Genomic DNA, 13438 nt, shown 5'->3' on the forward strand with positions numbered 1-13438 from the left:
ACAAATGGGCCGTTTTTCTGTCTGTACATACACAACGCTACGTTAAAATATGAATACGCAGGCCCCGCCGCATCGCGCGGGCCGGATCCGGACTAGTTAAAAGCTAATTAGAAAAGAAAAAAGAACTCGCTACTATGTTTTAATTATTTATTGAAAAAAATTACGCCGTTGGTACCTGTGTTATGTTCACATTTTCATCATAACACCTAAACTTATTTTTTTGCGTAGTTAGTACCTCAGTTTTGCTTAACTATCGTGGTTGGCACCTCAACCTAACTGCAGTCAAAATATAATGGTCAGCCCCTCACATGTGTCATGCATGTGAGGGCAAATTCGTCTCTTTACATTATTTTAATCCATTCAAACTAAACCTTAGATTTGTTTCTGAATCCGTACGTCAAAATGGAATGATGCAGGTAAGACTAATGAACCAAGTATGGATTATTTGGATTTTGGGTTTCATGATTTTGAGCTTGAATGGGATGTTTATTTTGAAGTTGTTTTTGGGCTCAAAAGACTTCCATGTGGAATTGGATAGTCATGCAGCCACGAGTGGCTAGATTTATGTGTGACAAAATTTAAATTGGTAAATGATAAGCAGGGGCGGAGCCAGAAAATTCAATCATCGGGGGCACAATTTAACGTGAAAATTTACATAATTGTTAAAGCTGCTCAAAAATCATATCAAACTTTTATAGTGCAAAAGGATGGATAATTACTTATAAGAAAGCTATGAACTTCAAGGATAACAATTTAATAATTGTTCAATACGGAGTATATAAATTGGAGGTAGGTTAAATAGTTCTACAATAGAAAAGCATTAATGCTGAATGTTTGAGAATTTGCATATACAAATTGGGGTATTTTTAATATTATTTGAGGGCCATTTAACTATATTTGATGGTTAACCAACGGAAATGATATCCCGATTGGGCTTCAAAAAATTACTATTGGGCTTCAAAAACAGCAATATAAATCACACATTCAAAATTTATGGGGTCACATATTTAAAAATTAAATATTTTACACTAAATGGTACCGGGTTTTGTGCTAGTATTTGGCTAAGTGAGTGGGGTCACAGGCCCCCACAAGGCAACAAGTAGCTCCGCCCCTGATGATAAGTATTATTTTGTTTTCTTGAGCTTATCCAAAAGTGGCTATCAATTGAGCAACCATAGGAGTTTGAAGTGAGCCATGATTGTTTATTTAAATTTTATCCAATTATTAGTTTGCTATTTTTCTTTATTATCCGAATAACTTGTAGGGGTTATAAAAACCCGTAGGTTTTTATTTGTAAAGTAGTTTTTTGTTATCGATGTTATTTTTTTCGTGAGTAATAAAGAGAGCCGAGAAGGTTTTTATCAATATAAACAGTGAAGGTTTATTTCATACAATCAAGCCGAGAAGGTTGATTATCTATTGTTTTATTTAGTCACGATCATTAAACTACGTTATGTGGTATCAGATTCCAGGCATGGCTAAACAAGAACAGAGTGATCGGTATTACAAGGAAACGAGACACAGATTCGCCGAGAGAGGCAGTGGTAGTGATCCTCGTGATGCTGAAATTAAGCGTTTGCGACGAAGGATAGCAGAATTAGAGTTGGGCCGACATCATAAATATGATGAACGCTATGCTTCGGATCAAATAGCGAACCAACGGGAAAGTATGAATCCATTCGCTGATGCGCCGAGCGGATTTAGACGGGAACATCATGATGATCCCTTACAGACCATTGGTATGAAGGTTGAACAACTTTTTAATATGGAATACGTTCTGGAACCTATTGTTGATGAAGATTCTGAACCCATCTATGATACGGATGGTGAGGATGAAGAACCTATTTATGATAAAGATTGTGAAGAGGATGCAGATTTTATGAATTTCAGCGATCTTGATAATATTAGCATCAATTATGAAATCATTGCATTTGGCACTCCGGTCACTAATAAAGACACGAACGTGTCCAACGAAGTTGTTAAATTTTCTTTTTGTGAAGATGTTGATGTGAATTTGAAAGACGAGTTAACAAGCAAGTTCAATAAAATTTGTGTAGTTCTTGATCAGATGGATGTTGTGGTCATTAATGTTGTAGACTCGAGGACGAGTCTTTTCGAAGAAGGGGAGGATGATGCAGGTAAGACTAAGAATGAACCAAGTATGGATTATTTGGATTTTGGGTTTCATGATTTTGGGCTTGAATGGGATGTTTATTTTGAAGTTGTTTTTGGGCTCAAAAGACTTCCATGTGGAATTGGATAGTCATGCAGCCACGGGTGGCTAGATTTATGTGTGACAAAATTTAAATTGGTAAATGATAAGTATTATTTTGTTTTCTTGAGCTTATCCAAAAGTGGCGTATCAGTTTGAAGTGAGCCATGATTGATTATTTAAATTTTATCCAATTATTAGTTTGCTATTTTTCTTTATTATCCGTATAACTTGTAGGGGTTATAAAAACCCGTAGGTTTTTATTTGTAAAGTAGTTTTTTGTTATTGATGTTATTTTTTTCATGAGTAATAAAGAGAGCCGAGAAGGTTTTTATCAATATAAACCGTGAAGGTTTATTTCATACAATCAAGCCGAGAAGGTTGATTATCTATCGTTCTATTTATTCACGATCATTAAACTACGTTATGGAACTTAACTAATTCAGGTTAAGGCCAAAATTAAATTTGTACCCTTTTAGTATATGCGTATAATGAGGGTATGATTTATCCATGGATGTAGTCTCCAAGTTTGTAAATACGTTCGTTATTTGCCTTTACTTCAAGATAAACTTGAAATAAAATTGATCTCATATACGTATGCAACCATTTATGTTGTGTTTTGCTGTGACACGTATGCTCTACCAACAAATGCAACACTGTTTACTTCTGACAATATTGACCATCCTACTGTTTTGTACTCATGAAAGTTCCAAAAGGTAGCTGAAAATTGTTTTTGTTATGCATACCTAGAAAGCAAATTTTATCGCAGTGCATATCCTGTTCCGAAATCTTAAATCCTTCACTAACAGTACAGCATGTTGAGTACTTTCGAAAGTTTGGAGGCACGTTAAGTTTAAGAAATTAGGGCTGATAAAAGAAGAATTATAAACCGTATAGTCAGAGCCGGTCAAACTTTGGTCAAAGTTTTTGCATGCCCCGGGCGAAATGATTATAAAATGCCCCAAACATTTACGCAAACATATATCTTTATGAGGTTTAAACTATGGGTATTAATTTTTTTTTTTAAATGATGCCCCTAACCGCGTGATGCCCCGGGCCGTCGCCCGCTTCGCCCATAGCCTTAGCCGGCCCTGCGTATAGTGTTAAAAAAATGTAATTGCATATTGACTCATGAAAGATATGGAGCGAGAGATACATATATAATAATATATTTAACCTTAAAGATTTTGCATTAAACATTTCCGTTGCATCAGATCTATTAACATGCATCAATTCATCAAATTTATGAAATTTTAAGCCAATGCATGTTCAAATTTTAACACATCAGAAAGCCAATTTCACTAAACAGAACTTTAGTAGTAGAAATTTTTGTTTTAATTTTGTGAGTTTAAATGGATTAAAATAATGGAAAATGACGAATATTCCCTCGCATGCATGGCACATGTGAGGTGTTGACAATTAAACTTTGACTCTAGTTAAGTTGAGGTGCCAACCACGATAGTTAATCAAAACTGAGGTACCAACTACGCATAAATAAAAGTCTAAGTGTTATGATGCAAATGTGAAAAAATCATAGGTACTAACTGTGTAATTTTTTCTTATTTATTAAAAGCTAATTGGTTGAAGTACAAGGATACTTTTCTATGTTGGCTTTAAAAATCTCAAACCCTAGCGAAAGAACAATTTGGGCATTCTCCATATTCGCGGTGTATTGCTACAGCTACTATGTCTTCATCCCTTAATTGAATTGATGTAAGTCATTTTATCTCCATGCTTGTTTCTCTCCTTTTTGGTTAGTTCCCCTACTTACATTTGCACCGTCTATTGTCTCCCCAAATCAAATCATGTCGGACTCAAATAACCCAATGTCTGCCTTAAACCAACTTCCACTGGACCTCATCGAAGCAATTCTAGTTTTGCTTCCACCTAAATCCCTAGGCCGTTTCAGATCGGTTTCAAAACGATGGTACTCTCTGATTTCCAGTCCCGAATTTATCAAAACCCATATTCGTGCCTACACTAAAAACAATCCCAATCCAAACCCCACACACTTTTTATACATGGAAAGTGATGAATCTCTCTACTCACTTGATATAAAACATCTCTACACCCAACCCATACCTGCAACCTTAACGGCTAAACGCCTGAATTTCCAGGAACCGTTGTTTGAGATACGTGGGTCTTGCAATGGGCTTCTTTTGGCTACTGATATGGATTATAACCTCCATTTAGTCAATCCAACCACTCAAAAGACCTTGAAAGTTATAGGAGGAGAAAGTTATGGTGGAAAAACATATGGATTTGGTTATGATTCTTCTACGGATGATTATAAAGTAATCTCCATTTCTCGTATGGGCATTGCGGATTCTGATATTGACACCAATATCGTACGCGTGTATAGTTTACGTAACAATTCTTGGAACATGTTACCTAATTTCCCTTACCAACAACATAATCATTATGGTTCAGGGGTACTTTTAAACAATAATCTTCACTGGGGAGTAAGAAGCATACACTTAAAGATGACTATTGCAGCCTTTAGTTTAGCTAGTGAAAAATTTCATGAAATCGAGCTTCCTGATTCAATTAATTATATTCAGTTTGGAGGTATGTCTTGCAATCTTTATGCTCTTGGTGGGAAATTAGTTGTTGTTGAGTATGATGAATTCAAATATGAATTATGGGTGATGGAGGAGTATGGGGTTCCTGAGTCTTGGAGGAAACTTTGTATCTTTCAAAACTATACGTATATATATTCTGAGCAATCGAGATATCTTGTTGGCAAATAAGCATGAGGTTGGAATTTTTATATACAATATGGATGAAAGAAGATGCACAAGTGTTGTTACCATTAAAGGGTGCATAGACGCATTGATGGTATATGGAACGTATGTTGAAAGCCTTGAATCACTTGATCGTTTCCCTTTGGGCGTTCAAAAAAACAGAAAAAATAACCTTGAACGTTTCCGTTAGAGCGACACTTATTTAAATTCAGTAATGTGTATGGGTGAAAATCTTAACCAAGTTAGATGGAAACATGCTGCAATTACAGAGTTCCTATCAAATTTGGCGTTGTGTGATACTTGATTTAAATTGGATGTTTGGAGATTTAGTTTTAGACTGTATGAAATGCTGAGTTGGATTAATAATGTGCATAATGATTCTTAATCTGAAAGAGATCTGAATTTCAAATTAAAGTTAAGTGCATCACATTAAAGTTATCAACCATATCGATCTGCCATCAAACTTTCTTTCATGGTGCTTACTTTCTATTTCTGGGTACATGATTTCATTACTCAGTTAAATGTGCAGCTACTTGATCTTATTTGCTTGTTGTCTGCTTTCTGATAAATAAAATATGTGTTGCTAACCTTTGCTATTAAAGATTAGTACTTTTACGGTAATGTATATGTATATGGCTGTTAAGGGTACCTGATCTTGCGTTTAGAACCTTGAGATACTACGTCATCTAGTTATGATCTTTAGGTTTTTTTGTCTTTTTCGATACAGTAAAGTAAGTATATGTTATTAGCACGTAATGTCAGACATAATGGTGGTTAGATTACCCAACTATGGGTATAAACAGAACAACACTACATTGTTTACCTAAAGCTACTGTTTATTCTCTCTCGAACTAAAGTATCTAGTTATCAATATACTCCGTACTATTTTTAACTATTGGTTGTCACTTGGAAATTAATTTCGAGCATTGACAGTCACCTTTGATTTGAACAACCATCTAAAATTGACCTCCACGTATTGAGTGTAGATATAACAATTATTGTTGATTTTGTTTCTTTCAGATTACGAATTTGTAACTGCTAAATATGCGCGTCTACATTTTTTTTTTTTTGGCGAAAAAACGAAAACTCATATAGAAACGAAGACGGTTTCCAAAAGAAAACGCTATCAACAGAGAATACAAAAAGACTAGGGGAAAACGGGAAGGCTCGCACCTCCACATCCCGAAAAGAATTTACAAACATATTAATCAAACAAAAATCCGAATAATAAACGAAATTACAAGGAACAAAACCAACCGAAGAAAAACAGGACGGACCATAACAATCAACCTCGAGGACCGACCCTTTTCAATTTTTCATTGACCGTCTCTTTTAAAGAGTTTTTTCCGGATCAATTCTCAATTTTGTAAGATAACACGTTACCGGACCCATCACCCGGTGTGTATACATACACTAGTTGATTAAGGATGATTTATCAACGTTATTCATTGCAATTTATCAACTCGGAGACTGGCAGTTTCTTTTAACATAATTACGTAAATATATCGAAATATTGGAAAGTTTATAAGCTCATTTATTTAGCTATACGTCACATGAGCTTATACGTCAGGATAATATCCTTCACGGGTTTATTTCTTGTTGGATTCGATAGATTCAAAGGGAAACCCATTTGACCCATTTCATAAAGAAACTATTTTGACACCTTTTATTTATATAAAAGTACAATCTGGATCAACCCATTCACAAGTTGATGAGTTAAATTGACATCTATAGTTTTGTGTAACAAAACTTAAGGATTTGTGTAGTAATTGGTTGATGAATGATCTCTATTCCAAATATCCAATACTATTGTGCTTAAATTCATATCAAAATATCCAATACTTTCATACAATGAAATGTTTATTTGATAGAATCTATCTATATCTTCTATATCAATTATAGTGATTCACTATATAATTGAAATTTTATATGAAATTAGTACCCCCATCATTCAATACATATCCTTAAAACCTAATATTCAATCCGTAAATACTATAGTTTGCTACTCCATACCATTGAGATACTCATAATCAAAACAATATGTGTTGGCTTTGTAGTGAACACTTAAGTAAATACCTTAAATAAAGTTATGGCATCTATTACTTTTTTGACAAGCTCGTCAAAAAGTATAACTATAAATTTGAAACCAATTAGTATATGGTTAGCATTACAAATGTTATTTTATTTCTACAACGAAATATAAATTGTACTTTTACTTTGATATGATTAATTCGTGGATTCAATGATCTTTATGATTTATATATGTTACTCGATACAGTTCAATTAGTGTATACTTTTTTCCATATACATTTGTCATATATTGTATGCAATAATAATATTAAGTAGTGTTTCAATCTCGTTAAATCGTGTTTCAATCCCGTGAAGTCACATGTTATAATCTAGTACATACATAAAACAGATCAGATTTAAAAACTATATAAACTTTCATCAAGGATATCTTTCATATTCAGTCAAAATTCCCATAAATTAGCTTTTGGATTTACCATTAGTATTAGTATACTTATTATTAAAACATAATCAGTAAATCAGTATTAGAATCATGTGAACAAAAAGACGTTGAATCAGGAAATTAAAGAGGCTATTAGGCTAATCAGACTAGAATATCATAGCACTGATACAATTGAATTTTTCCTTAATGAAAAAAAAAAAAAAAGATCACTTCGTAGTCATATGCAAACAATAATATGGTCAAAAACTAATTTTAGCACAACAAACTCTTGTTTGGAAACCAAGAAATAAATGAAGAAACAAGTTTATGCACACAAGTAATAAGTCTAGCAACATCTACATGATACAACATCATAACAAGTATATGGTACCGACATCTGCTCTAGCTCAGCTGTACTCGGTAATGGTTCCATTGCATATATGCTTGTTCTTGCAAAGCAAAAGTTGTATAGATTTCTACATGCACCTTTACTGAATGGATATACCCTTTCTGGGATCGATCTGCACATTTATTACAAGCGTATGTTAGTCCACTCAAGATATTGAAAATTCACAAATGGCACTTCAATTAAATCATATTTAATGAAACAACTCTAAAATAGTTTTAGGTTCCTTCTCTAGTTTTGTATTGTGTATTTAACCATATAATACATATAATTGAGGAATATTAGCTATACAGATTATACATAAATGTTGCAAGTTCAAGTTTTGGACCCATTTACTTATAGATGGTCAGTTTGAGTTGTGTGTGAACTCTAACTGGTCACTTGGGTTAAGCTAAAGAATTTAGCAAAAAAAGGAAATTTCTCAAATGGTCTGAAGACGTATGAAGAATATTCAGAAGCATAAATCACCACCTAAATCACTTCATTAAAAGGGGTCGAATATATAGCTTTTTGAGAGATTGAATAAATATTACAGGTAGGCCCAACCCATTTCCAGAGAAAATTGCGCGGTTGGTCCCTGTGGTTTACATGAAATGGGGTGTTTGAACCCTGAACTTCATTTTCGGGGTTGTTGGTCCCTGTGATTTTCAAAACACGTGTGGTTGGTCGCTGACAGGGACCAACTACACCTATTTTGAACTTTCATTTTCGGGGTTGTTGGTCCCTGACAGGGACCAACCACGCGTGTTTTGAAAATCACAGGGACCAACAACCCCGAAAATGAAGTTCAGGGACCAAACACCCCATTTCATGTAAACGACAGGGACCAACCGCACAATTTTCTCCATCCAAAGACTCATTGAAGTTATACCTCAAATAATAGGTGTAATGTAATAGACAGCATGTAAACAATAAGGTGGAATAGACAACATAGTGATCGATATGAAAATGTGTTAACAAGATAGTCATTCTTAATAAAAACTTGAGTTTAAATTTTTTTTAGATGTTAACAAAAACATGCAAAGAAAGCAAAAGTTAATCAACCAACCTCAGATATGGTATACGACGACGTCTCACTAGCTCATAAGTGGTTTGATTCGTCACAATTAGATAGCTGAAAACATAGAAAGAAGAAGTTCAGATGAGTGCTTCTCTTTTGAAATTTGATTATGTAATTATGTAATACTGGATAATCATAATCATAATCAGATGAAAATAAACATGCTGTTGAATATTATCTTTTATATGCTTCTTCTCTTTTTAAGCAGTAAAGATAACAAACATCAAGTGCTTTATTGGTTGGTCGATTCCCACTATTTTACATACTAATATATAAAATGACCATTGTATATTATCATTCGAGCTAAAACGCTTATCATTTAGTAATGATTTCTAATATCTGACAACATCACAACCAATAATGGTACTAAATCTTATTCATTCATGAAACTCGCATTGACTTAAAGTACTAAATAATAAAATAATGATCTGGGAAATCTAATAATAAATGTTTAGCATACCTAAAGAAGTCAATATATCATGGCTAAAATTATGATTGCCTATTAATGATGCAGACGATAGTATGATACACATGATAGTTTTTTACAGAATTTCAAGAACAAAAACTCACCTATGAAATAGCAGGAGAAGGAGAAGAAATATCAATCCAATTGACAACATAGAGAGCAAAATAATCATGATCACATCCACCAACCTGAACGAAATTAACAAATATTATGAACCCTCTTTTAATATGATAAACCAAACAAAATAAAATAAAAAAAAATGAGTAATTTGTAAAGGCTTTTCGTTTCACTTTTCAAGTTATTAGAACAGTGAAATGGGATAACATACCATGCTTTTTCAAAATGAGCTTGTAGGTACTTAATATACAAAATGCCAGTCCAAATACTTAAGGCTGTCTCCTCAAGAATGTACCACCTATTAATCATTTAACCAAAAAAAAAAAAAATCATATCGTATGAAATCATTGGTTAGATCTAAAATACAAAATACGGAAGATGGACAAACCAAAATCGACAATGGTTGCCTTGTCCTATGCACGTTCCAAGCCAAACACAATGGTGATCAAACTGAAGAACACATCTGTCACAATCATGGCAATGTTTTGTTCTTGGAGGCTGCAATAATATTCCACCAACTCATTAATTTTGGTGGCTACAAATTTCAGATGCTCTTATGAAAACTTTTCCGTATCAGATTCTAAAGTTTTGGTGTGAAACATTAAAGAAAATTTAAGAGGATATAATTTATTCATCTCTTTCTATCAAATTAATCATTGATCATTACTTGGTACCTATCAAACTGCAGACGTATTAAAGTAACTCGCTTTAAATTCCATAAATTTTGAGAATTTTAGTTATCATGCAAGTGAGATTTCTACGAGTACCAAGTAGGTTCTACGAAAGAGAAACACAAATAAGTGAACTACCTGTACAACATTACAATACGCGCAGGTGTATGTCCTGAAACAAACAAAAATCTGTCAGTAAAGATTCACCTTCAGTGTAGTGTTATTTCCATATATGTAATAATGAATATTTTGATTTGATGATAGTATTAACTATTACAATATTGTACGTAAACTATAGCCATGTAGCTGTGAAAAAACTAGCACAAAGCATTCAAAGAAGGTTTATTGCATAACAAATGGAACATGATTCAAAATCTAACTTAATCAATTTACTAGAAAACATAGGGACACGGCTGAATCTTTAAGTTGGCAACTGAATGAGCAGTTGGCAAGTAGACATGAAAAATAATAGGTACAAAGTGAAAATATTACTAGCGTTGTAGTCAATTAGTGCAAATATAAGAACTTGATAAATTATCTAAAGTTGAGTGTTGAAGACCCGGACAAGAGAATTATGAACCAAATTTACAAGATTAAAGTTTGATCAAATTTGGAAAACAATCTAATACAACTAATTTCCGCATCAGTCACAAAGCTAGATTATGGTCGTGCAGAAGATATTGTTTTTAAATATTATAAATAGATAACATGAATTTCATGTGGAGGACAAATCAGGCAATGGTAGTTGGAGGATCTGAATGTTGTTACCATTTAAATTGTATGTTATTTAATTTGTTAAAAGTTTTTCCAATATGTGTAGCACTGAAGTTCAGATTTGGCAAAACAATAATGTTAAATGAAAGTGTTAATTATAGACCACTCGATTAGAAAATGCTATATTGTAATCAACTAATATATTTAAATATAACCAAATGCACATATATAGATGCATGAACTAAAAGATAACGCACTACTAATACTACCTGACCGATGTTCCAGGCGGGTACATTTCCATCACCATCGTTGTCCAATTCATCGGATTATTCCCCAAGAGATTTTCTTCCACTTGGTTTCTGTCTAATGTCACAACTACACTACCATTTTTGCTTGTAGCAGGTTGTCTTTGCTTGATCATTCACATCAATAAACAAAGAAAGATGCCACAATCAGATACAATTATATATTGAAAAACACAAATATTGAAAAACACAATCAACATAACCTACACTCTACCACACATACATACAAGAGATGATGAATATTTAGGAGTACAGAAGTTTGTTTTGATTGTTACTGTGTGATACTTTATAATCAGTATAAGTCAGCTAATTAGCTGTAATAAACCGGGTAAAAGATAATGTTTTAATGTACTTGATTGAGTTAGAACTAGTAATAAACTAATAATCAGAAGTGAGTGTGTTCAAAAACCATTTGAGGTTTAATAGATAAATGACAAACAAATAGAAGTAAAAGTTTTTCAATTATGTTAAAAGTATGGGTAGATAGGTCTTTAGATATACTCATAAATACTAGGTGTTGCTGAGTATGGAACAAGATAATCACAAACATAATGAATTTATCTGGACTACAAAAACTTATTAGAATTTCAAATCACAAAAATCAGACATTGTTATCAAAATGTAACTCCAAACAAGACTATAGTATGAAATAGAAAGTAAACACGGTACTATTTTAAAAGTTGGAATAAGCGCTTACTTTGAAATCTCTGACGCCCTTAACGAAGCTTCTGTTTTAGCAAAATCTCTCATTGCATCAAGCACGTACCTAAATGAAGTATACAACTTTTATACATAACACCAATACATTCTCACAAACATAAATTTATACATCTTTTAATTAAATACATAACATAAGATGATGATCGCATACCCCGGAGAAGAACCAGAAGTAAAGAAGTACTGAATTAATGTAGCAACAACCAAAAGCAAATAAATCGACGTGTACCTGTAAAAAGTTACGAATTATTATTACACAGACAATTGTAAGACAAGTTAAACAAATTGAAAAACTATTGTAAGTCGTATCAAAATTAAGACTTTTAATCTAGGTTGTCCAAACTTATCGTTTGACCTAGACGTTGAATAATTACAAATTATTAGCTATATAAATTATTACTAAATTACTAATTGTATTTGTATATATGTAAGCTATCAATTTAAACCAACAGGAAAGGGATACTTATTCTCTGTTTTCTAGTGTAGATAAAAAGCTGATTTATTAATCTACATAAAGTAATTACTACACTTAGCTTATACTGTAGTACTATATAAGTGTGTGTAACACTGATTGTGCAATGCGTATTAGCTTACCAAGGCTGTTGTTTCGATTTTTCGATGAATTCTTCATCGAAAATAAAAAGGAAACCAACGAAGATTAGATGTAGCATCACTAAAGCTAATCTCAAACACAACGTAGATCTTCTAACTGCAGATAGTACAATTCAAATCCAAATTCATATTAATCACACGAATATTCACAATCATAAGATAAGATACCACATCATATCATATACATAAATAAATATAAATATAAATATAGAGAGTGTATATTACCGGGATCAGAGAGACAGGGGAAGACGTGGAAACATCGGTCGGAGAAACGATCTGACGTGTCACGAGATGGAACGCAGCATTCCATAATTGTCATTTGAGTAATTAATTTAATTTTAATTAATAATTAATTAGTGAATAGAAAATGAAACCCTAACTTTATGACGATTGCATATCACTAGGTTTTATTAACAGCAGCAGCTTTGATTGTGGGAAGGAAAAAAGAAGGCGAGGGTGAGGACACAGGTCAAGATTGGATGGAGGTGTGGGAAGAGAGGCGTCGTCTAGTCATGAGATAATTGCAGCCTGGTACCTTCATTTTACCCTTCTTTTGCAAAAATACCCCTGATTTTAAAGAAATTACCTTAATCAATTGAAAGTACCAACCCTAATGTAATTTAGGGTGCTTTTGATAAAACTGAATGATTTGACACTGAATGGTTCAGAATCTGAATGATTCAAAGCCTCTGAATAAATTTTGTTCTGAATAAAAATAAGCTGTTTGATAATCATTTAGAATGAACAATATAAACTGCGTAAATGTCATTCAAGTGTCAGAACCAAACGCACTGAATGTTGAATGGTTCAGCATTCAACACTGAATCATTCCATTAAGAGGCAAACAAATGCACCCTTAATCTACCATTTTTTTGGGGGGCTAGACCACAAGGAGTCGTCATTCAGTGTTTATAAAAATACTTCAAAAATTTAAAATTTAGATTTTAAGTGAAACTAATGAAATG

General features: G+C 33.0%; 2 protein-coding genes across 2 annotated transcripts; one reads left to right on the plus strand and one right to left on the minus strand.

The window, feature by feature from the left end:
- The first annotated feature begins 3835 nt into the window (after positions 1-3835).
- On the plus strand, positions 3836-4962 carry LOC139889019 (F-box/kelch-repeat protein At3g06240-like). The gene has a single exon (XM_071871995.1). It carries the CDS (start codon positions 4018-4020, stop codon positions 4960-4962), a length of 945 nt encoding a protein of 314 aa, XP_071728096.1. The 5' UTR covers positions 3836-4017.
- Positions 4963-7589: 2627 nt separating this feature from the next.
- On the minus strand, positions 7590-12931 carry LOC139892090 (protein S-acyltransferase 10-like). The gene is given in 12 exon segments (XM_071875125.1): positions 7590-7926; positions 8860-8925; positions 9442-9525; positions 9666-9752; positions 9843-9952; positions 10264-10297; positions 11109-11232; positions 11235-11251; positions 11842-11910; positions 12016-12090; positions 12456-12570; positions 12699-12931. Coding segments are annotated over 12 exon segments (1050 nt in total). The 5' UTR covers positions 12793-12931; the 3' UTR covers positions 7590-7751.
- Positions 12932-13438: the final 507 nt, after the last annotated feature.

The sequence above is a fragment of the Rutidosis leptorrhynchoides genome, chromosome 2 (assembly GCF_046630445.1).
Source record: "Rutidosis leptorrhynchoides isolate AG116_Rl617_1_P2 chromosome 2, CSIRO_AGI_Rlap_v1, whole genome shotgun sequence".
NCBI lineage: Eukaryota > Viridiplantae > Streptophyta > Magnoliopsida > Asterales > Asteraceae > Rutidosis > Rutidosis leptorrhynchoides.